General features: G+C 38.9%; 1 protein-coding gene across 3 annotated transcripts in view; it reads right to left on the minus strand.

The window, feature by feature from the left end:
• Positions 1-296: 296 nt before the first annotated feature.
• LOC122565389 (uncharacterized) overlaps positions 297-17,581 on the minus strand; it is a 132,211-nt gene continuing 114,926 nt past the window's right edge. For all 3 annotated transcript variants that reach the window (XM_043721322.2, XM_043721325.2, XM_043721321.2), the window contains exons 3-4: positions 5,277-5,490; positions 297-2,832 (exon numbers count right to left, since the gene is read on the minus strand). In XM_043721322.2, the coding sequence (XP_043577257.1) occupies positions 2,625-2,832; positions 5,277-5,490 (422 nt within the window). In that variant the 3' untranslated portion in view covers positions 297-2,624. The remainder of the gene's footprint in view (positions 2,833-5,276; positions 5,491-17,581) is intronic.

The raw sequence follows: 17,581 nt of genomic DNA on the forward strand, positions 1-17,581 counted from the left end.
GGAATGATAAATGCAACAGCAGTTTTGCCAGAGTTTTAGGTCCCAAGTGACCCCTGAGTTATATAATAAGCAGCAATGCTTTAAAAAATCATTGCACTGTACATATTCATGAGAGAGAGATATTGATAGTTTTTCAATTAATAAAGAGATTTCAGAATAGAAAAGTAAAATTACCGTGGCAGCTCCATTATGATCATGCTTAATAGTGGAGCAAGTTCATTTAACCAAATGGCCTAATTCTGTTCTTATTTGTTATGTTTTTAGTTACTACTCTGACTATAATATACAAATACACAGTGAGAATCCACATGTATGAACTGCTGTGCAAAGCACTGTTCACAACGCAGTAGCTTTATTAGATATTTACATTCTTCGATGTATTAGATAAAATACATAACTAGTTCATCAACATGTTTTATGGATGGGTCAAAGTCCAATGCAAATAAACATATCTAAACACTTCATATAAAATGACTAATATTCAATTCTTAAATGTACTTCTTTTAAGTTACAGCTAGGTCAATATTAAAATAAAACACACAATTCACTACTGTACACAAATTATCCAGGAGAAAAGGGTGATCAGCATATATTACAGTCTTCAATGAAATTATTCACAATATTCATGGTTAATGATTAAACAAATACTTCTTCCTCTTTACTGTATTCAAATCAAGACTCAATGCATGGAGATGTGTTGTAATCGGTTGTTTTCCAGAACTACAACACTGTCAACTCTTTAGGCCTCCACAGAATATCCTTCTGTGATCTTCCAGGTTATAAAGTCAAGTTTGGCATGACATAATCACCACTTCTTAGTTTCCCTGCATTTCTCTTTCCAGATTTGACAGCTCCACTACCATGTTTCTTAGCCCGATGCTTCGCTGTCAAGGTAAAAGAAGATTGATCTGTACATACAAGGAGTGAATGGGAAAGTCTGGTTAAATCCCGAGTGTACTGGGTCTCTTTGTTTTTGTCTAGAATTATCTGTGCTTCTCAGCATTAGTACTGTGTTGTACGTGTCAAAGGTTTCAGACTATAAGAAGTCTGGAAAATTGCCAGCCTGATGTATTGATAGCTTTCCTTTTGAATTCCAATGTGAAAAACACCTTTATTACAATTAATAAGAATGCTCAGTGGTGCCGTGGTATGTATATATTTGGCTTGATATTTATATCTTCATAAGCACAGAGATCTCAAACATACTCTATAATAGCATACTTATAAACTATCAATATTAATCCTTCCTAAAATACTGTAATGTTGGAAATTCAGAATTGATGGACCAGCATCCTTCATATTTATCTTGTGAATTTTCCATTGTCAATTTGCAATCTCATCATGTTACTGAAGAGAAAATGTTCTGAACTTTTGCACTGAGTAACGCAATGAAAAAGGCAAGCAACATGGCAATACAATTAACAATCAACCTGTGATATCATCAAATTCAATGAGAATCAGCTGGAGTTCAGTAAATCCTATTCTATAATAAAGACTCCACTATTAGCCAGAATTTAAAAGTTTGCTGTTAGTAATTTAGGTGCTTTGGGTATTCTTTCTTGCAGTAAGGAAACATTAATACTGGGTAGAATTATGCTTCATTAAATGTGGTTCTTGTTACCATATAATCTGCATAGATTGCGGGCAGTGTGGGTTTTTATAGCATACATATCTGGTGGTGACTTACACCACTTCCACCAGCCAGGGGTAATGCTGCTAGTACTTTTATGCTGGTATATCCAATATACTGGATTTTACAGTAATTATAGCCCTGAGATCTTATAATCCAGTTAAACAATAAAGGGCTTCCTGAGTGTAATTGTACATTTCTGACCTATTAAGTTTTGACTAAATACTGGAAATTTATTCCTATGTTCAGTCATATGGCTAAGTACTTAAAATTTTATTGTAAAGTTCCTATACCAGGCAACTTTATGCTTTGTGGAATCGGGCAAGGAGACAAATTGACAATAAACATAGAAGGTCTCAAACACTAAATCATTGTGGTTACACAATAACCTATAGTGGTTTTGCTTTGGAAACCTCTTCAATAGTATCTGAAATATAACAGTAATTCATAGCAAAGACTCCCTGTCAGAATGAGTTCACAGTTCTGTGGCATGGAGAACTATGTGGCAGGTCAATGAAAAGGAATTGTGTGGCTAACTTTGTAAGGATCAAGCTTCCCGAACTGTTCATCAAGAATAGGAGAAACAATCTCAATTTAATAGCAAAATTGAATACAATTGTATATAAATATCCATAAATGTACACTTAATTGACTCTTATGCTATGATTTGAGATGTAGTTGTATCAGCTAATTGTACAAACCTGAAAAAATATGTAATAGACATTTATGGTGAGATGACATTAAACAAGGGCAGTGGAACAGAGAACAATATCATAGTTTCAATAATTTTGTAGTTAGACTCATAACTCCAGAAATGTTAAATTCCTGTTAAAACCATCACAAGATTTTATCCTGTCTGATACTTGAAGCTTTTAAACTGCAATAAACCACACAAGCAGTGTGGTCCTTTTAGTGTTCTCCTTGCACTCATTTGCAATGTACACTAGTCTAATCTTCCACAATGCAGTGTAATTTTTCTTTGCCCTGATACTATTCAACCTCCAAGACCCCACCATCTCAGTCTTGGGGCGGGAGCTCGTGTGGGCCCTCCATTCTCAGCTGGGATAAAGTAGTGATCGAGTCCCAGTTCATACATGCAGTATAAATTGTAGGCTACCATCGCCAAGGTTGGGAAAAATGTCAGCCCAAATCCAAATCCACGATAGGCACTGCTTAATCCAGCTGTAATCCAATATACCAATCTGTAAGAAATGCACAATAAACTTTGTATCAGTGAAGTTCCTGTCACAGTTTTGTCATACACCCCTGACAACTGGTGTGCAAATACAAAGTGTTTTATATAGGTCTGTAGTTCTGTTGAGTGATCTAAGATGTTCATTCTCTCTCAACAGATGATGACAAACCTGATGAGTGTTTCCCATCTTTTCTATGTTTACTTCAAATTTCAAGCAGATTTATGTCATATTTTCTGTATATGCGCATAGATCTGGTCCATGAAAATCAATATTAAAGAAAATGATGGAATCTATTACTCTCTCTAACAAATCTCAAGCTTTGAATAAGACTATAAACAAGTTTCACTGGAATGTTAATAAAAGAGCCAACAGAAGTGTTCAAAAACAAAATTTAATAGTGAGTTATTTCTACTGCTAGGTTAAGTAGGAATAATGAGGTATAAAAATAGGGATAGATTACTAACTCAAATAGGTGCATTAAAAGATTATTGCATGCAAATGATGATTAGAATATGGAATATATCAACATGCTAATTCAATCACAATTATTTGGCAACAATTAAGAGGCAGTTAGACAAACACTTGAAGAAAAATGTTAAAAGCTACAGGGAAAGATGAGATTGCAGTAGATATTTCCATTGTAGTCAATGAGTTTTGCTATCCTTCTGTGTTGGGCTTCTTGTGATTATTTGAGAGAATTATCTGCTGTTAATATTTCCTTCATGTTTTCACATTTGTTTGTTTGTGTGTTTAAGTAGTTTCATAATAAGTTGTATACTTGTTCTTGTGTATTTCAGTATCCCATTACTTATATAATGGTGTGCTACTTTGTCTTGAGGTCTCCAATAAAAGAACATACATGTTCCTATTGGCAGCAATTGCATGCTCTACTGATGCATTCCAGTTTTCTAATAATAGTAGGAATTGTACAGTTTGGTTTTACACATCGCCTAACTAGTTAGAATGGCCAGTAGTAAAACATTTCGGAAGTCCTGATATAATTTCAACTCTTAATTCAGTAAAACTGTCCTTTCAAAATACTATTTTGAAAGGCCGGAGCAATTTAAATAGAGGACCTATCACATAGGAACAGAAAGACACCATTCTGTCCCTTGATCCTGTTCCATCTTTTAGTTAAAATCATGGCTGATCCATGACCAAACTTTATATACCCATTTTAGTCCATAGTTGTTGGATAACAGAAAATTATCAATTTTAGATTTACAATTCGCAATTGGTCTAGCATCAATTACACTTTGCAGAAAAGAATTCCAAAATTCTACCACTCTTTCTGAATAAAAGCATTTCTTGATTTCATTTTTGAAAGGTCTGTGTCTAATTTTTAAATGATTCCCTGAGTCCAAGTTTTGACAAATAGTGAAAATAATTCTGTCAATTAACACTGTTCCTTTCATACCCTGAAAGCTTCAATCAACTTACCCTTTAGCCTTCTAAATTACAAAAATGCAAACTGTGTTTGTGCTCTCTATTCATTCAATTTGCGACTTGCAATTTAGTAAATCTATGCTGTATCCCTTTCAACAGCAGATTATCTAATTTAAGGTCTCTAGTATGGAATACAAACTTTCAGATAGGATATGACAACTATCATTCTGGTTTTCTCTATGTAAAGAGCAGCATTCTGTTAACTCCCCTAAGTATTTTCTGTACCATTTTTTATTCTTTCATGGGATGAGGGTATTACTGGCAAAGCATTTATTGTCCATCTCTAACTGATCTTGCACTGAGTTGCATTCTAGGCTATTTCAGAGGGAAGTTAAGAATCAATGACTTTGCTGTAGTTTAGGAGTCACAAGTAAACTAGATCAGATAAGGCAGATTTGCTTCTCTGAGGGACAGTTTTGATGATTTTTTTTTAATGACAATTGATGTTAGTCTCATCGTCACCGTTACTGAAACTAGCTTTATATTCAAGGTTTATTGATTCAGTGACATTTTCATGTCAATGTATCTGGATCTCTTTGGATCTCTGCTACTTGGAACGTTTTCAACTCCAAATCGACCAATGAGTTTAGAGTAAGGTTGTATCCACCTTGACAATCCATTTTTCTTGTATTGTGTAATGATGTGAGGTTGTCATTTTATTTGACTGTAGAAGGCATCACAGTGGAGCCCATAGAGTCCACAGTCCTTCAGCATGGAGTCTCACAGCCCTTTGGCCCAAACTGGTCCATGCCGACCAATGTGATGGTGACTGGTGATGGAAGAGCAGTGGATTTTATTCCCGAAGTTACCGGATCCCAATTATGAGATCCTATTCCTGCCCCACCTACAACAAACAAACACATAACAAAACAAGGATGGCAGTTGGACATCATGATCCACGTGCTTAGAACCACATTGAGCAGTCCATTGGCAGAACTCTTAATCCTTTAGCTCTAAAGAAATAATATTAAAAACAACAATGCCTATTTAATATTGTTCTTCACCTTGCCACTGCAAAGAGTCCTGCTAATATAGGAATGATCTTCAGGTGCTCCTGGTGGAGATAAGTTGCCATGACAGCCATGTTGATAAAGTAGAGTGTAAACTGTTCAATGGAGTTGCCAACATATCTCTGATGGATAAGAACAGCGCGAACATTAGTGTCCAAGGGATCAATTGCCGTAGAACAAAGCCGGGATAGGGAGCCTATTACAACACCTGGAAAAGATCAAGACATGTTAAGTTTCTTAAGTATGGATCAAAGCAGAATATTTTTGAGAAGAAGTCTGCAAAGATTTCTGACAAGTTAGAAAATTTTACAACCAATGATTGAGTGGATTTTTAAAGTGTGTTTCCTGGTTGAAGATAAGAATTCTTTAGATAGAGTATCACACTAATTCTTCAACATGGTGTGCTAATATGACAGCAGATAGTCCAAACAAGAACCTTAATTGTGGCCATACCTTTCAAGAAGTACAAAGCAGAAAGTTTGTACATCTGAACAAATAATTATTGGGTGAAGGCAATATATCGTAAATACTAGGAATTTGAAACAAACACAGAGACTGCCCCTTTCCCAGCCTGCCTCACTGCTATACTGACTGCAGACCACTCTTCCCAGTCTGTGTCATTGCAATGCTGACTGTAGCCATTAAAAAACTAAGTATGACACCTAGGCATATGAGCAGATATTTTAACCAAATGACGAAACACTTGGCCAAAGAAGTAATTTCTAAGGAATATTTTAAAGGGGAAGCTATGTTATATATGAGTTATATGTTTGCATTCTGATATTTTTAGTAACCAATTATAATTTCTAAGTGAAAATCAAAAATTCTTCACCCAGAGAGTCGTGACAAAGTGATTCTTGGGCGTGGGCAAAGTGAACTGTATGGATGTGTTTAATAGGAGGCTAGATATTAACATGAGGGAGAAAAGAATAAAGATTTATTCTGACAGAGTTAGATCAGTAAAGATCAGATAAGGTTTATGCAAACCTAGCATGGACTAGTTACCCCAAATGACCTGTACTCATATTTTCTTCCTTAATGTAATTCCATGCAATATTGTTCAATGTGAAAATCTTTGTGGGAAGAGTACAGGTCGATGACCTAAAAATGTAAACATTAACTTGTTAATGAAAAGGAAATCGAATGTAGTTTTTGTGCATGACTATTTATTGAAATGATCTTTTAAGAAGTTGCATTTTTTATGTTCTAGCAATGAATTCCCGCATCAAACCTTACTTTTCTAACTGTTCCTCTCTATCAAGAATGACAAAGCTGATCTCAATCTGTTACGTTTATTGCTGTGCTACACACATTGGTTGCGATTTGAACACACACTGCATGAGGATGTATCAGGAACATAATCTTTCAATACAGTTAAAGCCTAAAACAAACAGCATGGCTAAGAAAGTAAATTGCATAGTATGTAAAACATCCCAATGGCTAAACACACTATCTGGTGTGGTAAGTGGTCATACAGTTGAAAGAGACATGACTTTGTTCCTCAGTCACAGCAAGATTGGCATAAAGTGCAATACAATTGCCATGTTTGAAGGACTGGGGTGCACAAAGTTGAAAATCACACAACACCAAATTCTAGTCCAACAGGTTATTTGGAAGCACTAGCTTTCGGAGTGCTACTCCGATAACCACCTGATGAAGGAGCAGGACTCCAAAAGCTAGTGCTTCCAAATACAGAAGAACCTCGATTATCCGAAAATCAATTATCCGAATTTTGGATAATCTGAAGAAGATCTCAAGGTCCCGATAGAAACACTACATCAAAGAGGCATTTCCAACACTGATCATGTCTTTTGTTTATAATGATTAAAAATGAACCCAGTTTACTGAAATGAGAACAGTCCTGGACATCGATGGGAGCCCAGGCACCGTCTCCAAATGACTGACCACCTGCCCTTTCTCTCTCTCTCTCTTTCTCTCTCTCTCTCCCCCCACACTTTCCCTTGAGTTCTACACAGGGGTGTAAACTCCCCTTCCCCAGCTAATTTCTCCAACACTGTTCTGTACAGGGCAAAGGTGGAACTTAGCAAAACATTGCAGTAAAAAGTTTGTGTGTGAGCATGTTTGTGTGTGTGTGTGTGTGCATGCATGCTATTTTGAGACTCACCCCCCCCCCCCAAGGCAGCAGCAGTCTTACTGTTCGTGTCCAGTCTGGCTGCCCTGGAGAGGGGCGTACAGGGGAGGTGGGGTGGCCAAGTCAGACAGGGCCGGAGGGCGCGGACAAGGGGGGCAGACAGTGGGTGGAGGCAAGTGGTGGGTGGGAGATGGGGTCAGGGTGACGTGGGGTCAGACGGTGGGTGGGGGCGGACAGGGGCGGGGTTGGACAGGGTTTGGAGTAGAGGGGGCGCGGATGGTGGGTGGGGTGGATGGGGTTGGCGGCGTTGGATGGGTTGGGGGCAAATGGGGGAGGGTTTGGACGGGTTGTGGGGACAAACAGGGGACGGGGGCTGACGCGCGGTGTGTTGCTGTCTAGTCTCCTGAATGGGGAGTGGACTTAGTGAGTGCTTGCTGTATCAATCCCATTGAACTGATTGGGGCGAGGGGTGAGGCTTCAGCAAGGTCCCTTACACACAAGTGTGTGTCTGCTCAGAAACAAACCCTAAGATAGAGATGGGTAGCAAAGCAGGCAGAGCGAGGAACAAAGGAAACTTCAGAAAATTTCGAGCTCCAGAGGGGAAGCATTGAATCAATTAACCGTATAATCAATTATCTGAACAAAATAGTGCCCGCCCATTTCGTTCGGATAACCGAGGTTCCTCTGTAAACGTGTTATACAAGTGCCCTGGCATTTGTGGACTTGGAAGTGATAAATGTTTAGCCAGGGCAATGCTTATGAACTAGGAGGGCTGTTCTGTTATCCATTTGAATCATGGCTGATTTGATGTGTTCCCTCTTTTTAAATTAATTCATGAGATGAGGTGTTTCTGACTAGACCAGCATTTATTACCCATCCCTAATTGCTCAAAGGATATTTAAAAGTCAACCACATAGGCAAGATCAGATAAGGATGGCAAATTTCTTAAAGGGCATTAATGAACCAGAGGGGTCTTTACAGTCAGGGCCACCATCAGGGTTTTATTGAATCTAAAATGTTACCAGTTGTGGTTATGATGGAATTTGAACCCAATTTCTACAACTCGAGGCTCTGAATGACTAGTGCTGTGATGCTGCATGGCAGTATGGTGCTGAGGAGAGAAAATAATAACAGGGGAACTGCATTGGTTCTAATGCTAATTGCATCTGCAGATGCTCACTCTCACAAGCTGCTAGGAATAATGATTGCACTTTTGTGGAGAACTGTGATTGGAAATAGTGGTTTTCTCTGAGGTGCCAACCCACTGCAATGAAACTTGGTTCTGAGCCTATGATTCTCCAGAAAGTTGAACTGATGATGTGAATCAAGCTGCTTTTGGAACTTGCCAAGTGGAGGTCACAGGAAGAGGAACAGTGACTAAGGAGAAACAGTGCCATTAGTGTTCAAGAAAAATAAACATTAATAACAAAATACTATCATTATGAGAAAAAAGCTATTTTTGTTGGAACATGAGGGCCATGTTTCTCCAGATTGTGAGCAATTCTCAGAGGATGGGTAACAAAAGGTTGTCCACTTTGGAATGAGGTGGCTCAAACTCAAGACTAAAGTTGGATATGCAGAAAATATTGAATGCTGGGATGTTTTACTGCAGGTGTTTATTGAAGCAAGCAGTACAATATCATTTAAAGGAAAATAATTTTTATTATTTGGTAAAGAAAGAATGTAAAAGGACTTACAGAAAATCAGTGGAATTTGTTTAATGTATGTAACATCAATTGATGAGTTAGCATGACACATAATTGTTTTATTCAGTTGTGTGATTTCAGGATATAGATTCTAAGTAGGGGCCAGTGCTGCTGTGTGCAAAGTTGTTTTAAATAAAAATGGATTTTCCATTGTGGGATTATAATCAATTATTACCATTATTATTGCACTTGTCCATCATCAATTGACCTACATTCTTATAATACCTTACATGACTGCAGCACACCCAACTTTTCAGTCACATGAAGTCCCAGGGAAGAGATACGTACCAACAAGTCACACTCAATTGAGTGACAGCTAACAATGGTGGCAACCCAAAGTGCTTGAGAGGCAACAAAATAATTTTGAAGCACTCTTACTGTTAGAGGAGGTGGTGGCATAATGGTGTTTGTTGCTGGACTAGTAATCCCATACATTAATGTTCTGGGGACATAGGCTCATATCCTGTGGATGGTGAAATTTGAATTTGATGAAAGAAAAGCAGTCCAAGATAACCATTGTTGAGGAAAAAACCCATCAGGTTTATGAATGCTGTTTAGGGAAAGAAACCTGCCCAATGCAGATGCTGTATGTTTACTGTAACAGCCCTCTGGGTAATAAATGCTAACTTCATCTTCAAAGCCCACACCCAACCCACAGGAGACAGAAGGGTGCAATGAGAACAACCACTCTCTCAATGTCAGCAAAATTAAAGAAATGATCATTGACTTCAAAGAAAAAGGAGAACACGCCTCCACCTACATCAGCGGAACTGAGATTGAGAGGGTGCACAGCGTCAGGTTCCTAGGAGTGATGACAACCAAATACCTGTCCTGAATTCCCATATAAGTGCAAGAGTCAATAAGGCACAACAATGCCTCTTCTTCCTCAGGCAGATCAGGAAATTTGGCATGCCCATAAGGACCCTCAGGATGCTGCCTGACCTGCTGCTCTTTTCCAGCAACACATTTTCAGCATAAGGATCCTCACCAAATTTTACAGATGGACCATAGAAAGCATACTGTCCGTGTGTGTAACGGCCTGGTATGGCACCTGCTTTGCTCAGGACCATAAGGAACTATAGAAGCTTGTGTGCACTGCCCAGACCATCACGGAAACCAACCTCCCACTGTCCATTTACACGTCTTGTTGCTGTGGAAAGGCTGCCAACATGATCAAAGACCCATCGTACCCTGACAATGCTCTTCTACAACCTCCTCCATTAGGCAGAAGGTACAGAAGCTTGAACACACACACACACGCACACACATACACACACACACAGCAGCAAGTTCAAGAACAGCTTCTTTCTGGCCATTCTTAGACTGATGAGTGGATTCTTTAACTTTGAATAATGTTGGCCCTGTTGATGTTGCTCTTGCCTAGTGCACATCCTGTACAATGTAACCTGTTTGTCTTACACTGTCCAAGTTTTTTTCACTCTCTGATCTGTATGTACTTGCTTACTATGATCTGCCATTACTGCTCTCAAACAAAGCTTTTCACTGTACTTAGGTACACGTGACAATAAATCAAATCAATCAATCCCCAAATAAATAAAATGTAGGATATCACCAGCCAATTAGTGGACTGCAAACTCCCATAATTAGCAATGTCCAGATAATATCGATTGAGGGATAAATTTTTATCAAGATGTGAAGGATAATTTCCTTGCTTTTCTTTAAAATAGTGCCATGGAATCTTTGACATCCACCTGAGAGAACAGATGGGGCTTTGGGTTAACACCTTACCTGAAAGGCAGCACTTCTGGCAATGAGGCACACCTTCACTACTCAATTGAATATCAGCCCAGTCTCTGGAGCAGGACCTGAATCTACAATTATTGAACTCAGACACAAAAGCCACAGCGTTTTCAATGTAATTACTAGGCTGGAAGGCACTTTAGTGTACTCTGAGGGCAAACTAAGGCTCCCAATAACCACTAAGAAAGGACAAAACACAATGCTATCCAAGGTGTCTCAAATTGATTTGAAACCTTGACATTTTATGCAAATTAAAAACTGAAAGAACTGCAGATGCTGTAAATCAGAAACATAAACAGAAGTTGCTGGAAAAGCTCAGTAGGTCTGGCAGTTTGTGTGAAGAGAAATCAGAGTTAATGTTTTGGGTCCAGTGACCCTTCCTCAGAACTTGGGTCACTGGACACGAAACATTAACTCTGATTTCCCTTCACAGATGCTGCCAGACCTGCTGTGCTTTTCCAGCAATTTCTGTTTTTGTCTCTGAAATATTTTCATAACACAGTTTCCTTATTTTCCATTGCAAACCTCCAAAACATGACATAACATGATGATGGGTATATGAGTAGGAAGGGTTTAGAGGGATATGGGCCAAATGCTGGTAAATGGGACTAGATTAGGTTGGGATATCTGGTTGGCATGGATGAGTTGGACCAAAGGGTCTGTTTCCATGCTGTACACCTCTATGACTCTATGACAATACACCTATCAGATTTCAGACCTCATTCTGAATATAGGGCAGAAATTATTGTCAGCGGTGGTTATATCACATGTTTCCTTCAAAGTATTTTTAACAAAAGCCATTAGCTTTTTTTTTGTAACTCTTTCATGGGATGGAAGCAATACTGACTCAGTCAGTCTTTGTTGTCAACTTGCATTCCCCTTGACCTACAGCATGATTTCAGCGGGTACTGCTGATGATCTGGAGTCACATGTAGGCCAGACCCGCGTAAGGATGGTACTTGCTCTGATATGAAGTTGAAGGTATGTACTGTACCTTTAAGAGAGAGAGAACACTGTTATGAACTGAGAGCTTACAAGCACCTGTGTATATGACTAGATGGCAGTCACAGAGTAGACTGGAAAATTGAAAATATGTAACATTTGGCTGTGAAATAGTTATCTGAGTTTTGTTTGTTGTTTTGACAATAATTTGAATTTAACCAGTTTAAATTATGCCCCAGGATACTAAAACCCAATCACGTTTGAATTTATTGTTTTGCCAACAGTGAACCAATGAGACGATCTGATGTTGGAGGTATAAAAATGTGGACATTTTGAAAATTGGTCAGAGAGCAATTGCCTCGGAGAGAGAAACTCATGGAGAGCTAACATCTTGCTCTCAAAGAAATTAGAAAACACTGTCTATTAAAGGTATCTTTGCATGTGAAACATACTTGCAATAAAAAGAAAGAAGATGACTCAGGCAGATCAGCAGCTGGAAGAATGAAGACAGAAGAAGACAGCAACTATGTGGTTGGGGGTGAAAAGGAGGTGAAAAGCCTCAGGTATTTTCACTGTGGTAAGGTGGGATATGTAAACCCACAGTGCTTGTCATTGAAGAAAGGCATTGTGGGAAAATATGTGGTAAAAGAAGCTAAGCCAGTGGTTAGCACTGCTGCCTCACAGCGCCTGTAGACCCGGGTTCAATTCCCGACACAGGCGACTGACTGTGTGGAGTTTGCACATTCTCCCCGTGTCTGCGTGGGTTTCCTCCGGGTGCTCCGGTTTCCTCCCACAGTCCAAAGATGTGCGGGTCAGGTGAATTGGCCATGCTAAATTGCCCGTAGTGATAGGTTGAAGGGGTAAAGGTAGGGGTATGGGTGGGTTGCGCTTCGGCGGGTCAGTGTGGACTTGTTGGGCCGAAGGGCCTGTTTCCACACTGTAAGTAATCTAATCTAAAAAGTCAGATATTTCACACTTGGATTGTGTATCTGAGATGAGGGAGAGATTAAATTGGGTAGGTGAGTTAGCTAAACAGCACCTGAAGAGGACACAGCATAGAATGAAGATTAAAAACTCTAAAATTCAGATGTTTTCCCATGGGGATGACATATTAGTTTTGTTACCAGTGTAGGACATCCCTTCAAAATTAGGTTTAGTGGTCCCTATCAAATTGAGAAAAAGTTGAGTCAGGTAAACTATCTGGTAAAGATGCTAGATAGAAAAAACTATCGGGTATGTCATGTGAATATGTTGAAACCTTGCTATAATAGAGACAGGAAACTAGAGAAACCAGTGTTAGTTACTGTCCCACAGAATGAAGAATCAAATCCAGATGTTATAGAGTTTGATATGCCTCAAAATACATTAAGTAATGAGAAAATCCTTGAGGAGTGTAATAAGTAAGTGAGCTCTCTGCCTCAGGAGCAAAGAACCGAGTTGAAAGGTTTGATGTAGCAGTATGAGGACATACGCAGGAATAAGATGGGGAGGACAAGTACTATTGTTGTAAGCTGGAAGTAGGGAATGCCTTTCTAATAAAACAACACTCCTACAGGCTTAATCCTTTCAAAGCCACTTAGGTCCAGAAGGAAATGGATGTGATGCTCAATGAAGATATCATCAAACCAAATCAGAGAAGTTCGCCAATCGTGTTAGTTCCCAAACCTGTCGGGACTCTACGATTTTGTGTGGACTATCGGGAGATCAATGGTGTAACAAAATTTGACCCCTATCCAATACCAAGATTGGAGGATGGTATAGAGAATATTGATCAAGGTGCTTATATCACAAAGTTGGACTTACTGTGTGGTTATTGACAGGTACTTTTATCAGAGAAAGCGAAAGAAGTTTCTGTATTTGTAACCCCAAATGAGCTATATCAATTCAAAGTGATGCGCTTTGTAATGAAGAACACATCTCTCTGACTCCGCCACATTCCAAAGACTCATGAACAGAGTTGTGGCCGGATTAACAAACTGTGCAGTTTATCTGGATGATGCAGTGATCTTTAGCGAGTCATGAAAAGATCACATGGTACAATTGGCAGAGCTCTTTGAATGATTATGAGAAGCAAAACTGGTAATAAATTTAAAGGAAACAGAATTTGCGAAGGCAGAGGTGATGTCCTTGGGTCATAACATCAGACATGGAAGGATAACCGCAAGGAATATGAAAACGAAGGCTATGGAGGGATTTCCATGACCATCCTTGAAGAAAGAGATACTTTGATGTTTGGGACTAATCGGATTGTTCGGGAAGTTTTTTCTAAACTTCAACAGTATTGTGGCACTGCTGACTGATTTACTAAAGAAGAACACTAAATTTTGGTGGACAGAATGATGCCACGAGTCATTTGAGAATTTAAAAGCCATGTTAACCATCACATGGGTTTTAGCTACATCAAATGTTTTGAAACCCTTCAAAGTTGCAATCGATGCTAGCAATATAGGAGTTGGAGCTGTATTGCTGTAGGAAGATGATGATGCAATTGAACAACCAATTGACTACTTTTCAAAGAAACTCAACACCCACCAGAGAAAATACTCTACTATCAAAAAAGAGTTACTGAGTTTAGTACTAGCCTTTCACCATTTTAATGTTTCCGTGACAAACAATGTGCCATAGATGATTGTTTACATAGCCCACAACCCTTTTACGTCTTGGAAAGGTTTAACGACAAAAATATGAGACTATTTTGTTGGAGTCTTATGTTAGAGACAATTAATTTACAAATCGTAAATGTTGTGGGTCAAAAAGATACGATAGCAGATGTGTTATTGTGGATTTAAAGGAAACAGTGTAGATAAGCTTTGGCTGATTCCAATGTAATATATGTGTGCAGAAATTAGTATGTAAAGTATAACTTAGATTAATGACCAATTTATTTCATCATAAAAAATGAAGCCACATTATCATTATGATGGTTCATTTTTTAATTAAGGGGGAGGTACTATGAAGTTGAAGGCATGTCATAGAGTCAGAGAGATGTACAGCATGGAAACTGACCCTTCGGTCCAACCCGTCCATGCCGACCAGATATCCCAACCCAATCTAGTCCCACCTGCCAGCACCCCGCCCATATCCCTCCAAACCCTTCCTATTCATATACCCATCCAAATGCCTTTTAAATGTTGCAATTGTACCAGCCTCCACCACTTCCTCTGGCAGCTCATTCCATACATGTACCACCCTCTGTGTGAAAAACTTGACCCTTAGGTCTCTTTTATATCCTTCCCCTCTCACCCTAAACCTATGCCCTCTAGTTCTGGACTCCCCACCTGCTGTTATGAACTGAGAGCTTACAAGCACCTGTATATATGACTAGATGGCAGCCGCAGAGTGCACTGGAAAATTGAAAACATGTAACATTTGGCTGTGAAATGGATATCTGAGCTTTTGTTGCTGTTTTGACAACAATTTGAATTTAACCAATCAGTTTAAATTATGCCCCAGGATACTAAAACCCAATCGAGTTTGGTTCACTGTTGACAAAACAATAAATTCAATGAGATGATCCAATGTTGAATATATAAAAATACAGATATTTTGAAAATCGGTCAAACAGCAATTACCTCGGAGAGAGAAACTCATGGGAGCTAACATCGTGCTCTCAAAGAAATTAGAAATCACTCTCTATTAAAGGTATCTTTGCATGTGAAACACACAGCAAAAAGAAAGAAGATAACTCAGGCAGATCAGCAGCTGAAAGAGTGAAGACACAGAAGAAGACAGCAAATATGTGGTTTTGAAATTAAATTGTTGTAATTTTAATAAGTGTCTTATTGAAACAGTATATTGTTATAGAGTTGGAGGCAGATAGTAAGCAGTTAAGAGAAAGGGGGGCTTCGAGTTGTGAGTAGTGTTGTTTAATGTTCATTTTTAGAGGTAAAAAGTAAATTGATGTTATTTTCTTTAAATAGTGGAATTTGGGAGTTCACTGTCACCCATATTTTAACAGATTACGAGATGAGGTGAGCTTTTCTGGGTGTTTGGTTTAATTAACAGAGGGGTTTACCTCTGTGTCGTAACACTCTGGTCATTTTGATTAAATGCCAATCGCCTGCCTTATCTCTCCCAGCCTGCACATTGTCTCTATTTAAATAATTTCCTAATGTTCTCTTTAAGTTGAACCCGTCTCCAACACACTTCCAAGCAGTGCATTCCAGACCTTAGCTACTTACTGCTAAAAATGATTTATCACACCACTTTTACTCCTTTTGCAAAACACTTTAAAAAAAGTTGTCTAGTCCTTGATCCATTTCAGTTTCTCTCTGACTACTCTATCCAGGTTCCTTATGATTTTGAACATTTCTATCAAATCTCAAAAAATGCTGGAAATCACAACGGGGCAGGCAGCATCCTTGGAGAGACAGCAAGCTAACATTCCACATGTAGATGACTCTTCATCAGAACTCACATCAGCTCTGATGAAGAGTCATCTGGATACAAGATGTTAGCTTGCTCTCTCTCCATGGACGCTGCCCCACCCACTGTGATTTCCAGCATTTTGTGTTTTCAGTGCAGATTTCAGCATCTGCAATAATTTGCTTCTTTCAAATTTTGCCTCAGCCTTTTCCTCCCAGTCCCAACTTCTCTAATCTTGCCTCATAACTGAAGTGTCTATCATTTGTGTAAATCTCTTCTGTACTCTTTCCAATGAATTCACATCCTTCCTGTAATGTTGTGGCCAGACTGTACATAGTATTGCAACTGAGGTCTAACTAGTCTCTTACATATGTTCATTATAACCTCTCTGCTCTTGTACGTTAAGCTCTGTCTACCTGTCTGGCCACCTTTAATGTCTAATGTACCTATATTCCCAGGTCTCTTTGCTCCTGTGCATATTTAAGAATAGTACCCTGTATTTTAATGGCTCTCTCCATATTCTTTGCATGGAACTATATCACCTCACATTTCTCTGTATTGAACATTATCTGCCACCTATTTGCCCAATCCATCAACTTGTCAACGTCGTTTTGGAGTTCTATGTGATCCTCCCAACAGTTTGCAATTTTCCCAAGTTGTGTGCCCTCTGTAAATATAAGACAAGTCAGACCTGTATGTATCACTTGCAAGTTTTACTGGTTTAACCTTCTGGTTGGGTCTAAACTCTGCAATTCCTACCTTTAAACTTTCTGTTTCTCTGCATCTCACTTTAATATCTACCTCCATGACCAAACATTTGGTCATCTCTCCTCCTGGCTGAAAAACCTTTGATACTATTTCTGTCAAGTGTCTCAGGATGTTTTACTGAGTTCCATGTGAACTATGAGTTGTTATGGCTACATACAGCACTTTGTTTATCATTTAACCATTAGAGAACAACTAGCCTCCCTGTTTCAGGAGTAGAAAATTTGTGTGTGTGTGTGTGACTGGCACAAGGATATGAAGCCGGAATCTATAGTTTAAATGCTGTGAGCCAACTTCCACTGTCCAAATTAAATACAAATGTTGAAGTCTGCATTTAAAATGCTGTGTCAAATAACACCCTACAAGTTTAAGATTGCTACAAGTTCAAAGTTCACAAAACTTGAATGTGGAAAGGCGTTGAATCCTTTTTGTTAATAAGCCAGTGAAAGAATTTTGCTTTCTTCCCCAATGAAGAAGTTTCTGCACTGGATCTGCCACACATAGTAACGTGGTTGCCATGCAACCATCATAATAGCCTTGACCCTGGCCTAGAAACCTCCAGACAATTAACTAAATTTACAAGAGGACGTCCCCTATGGGGAAGAGGAAATTAACCACTGCACTTATGCAAAGGCAAAATACAACTAATTTAACTGCTCCACTCTCCT

Source organism: Chiloscyllium plagiosum, unplaced genomic scaffold (genome assembly GCF_037043375.1).
Source record: "Chiloscyllium plagiosum isolate Xiang-an unplaced genomic scaffold, Cpla_swu_hap1 HiC_scaffold_28, whole genome shotgun sequence".
Lineage (NCBI taxonomy): Eukaryota > Metazoa > Chordata > Chondrichthyes > Orectolobiformes > Hemiscylliidae > Chiloscyllium > Chiloscyllium plagiosum.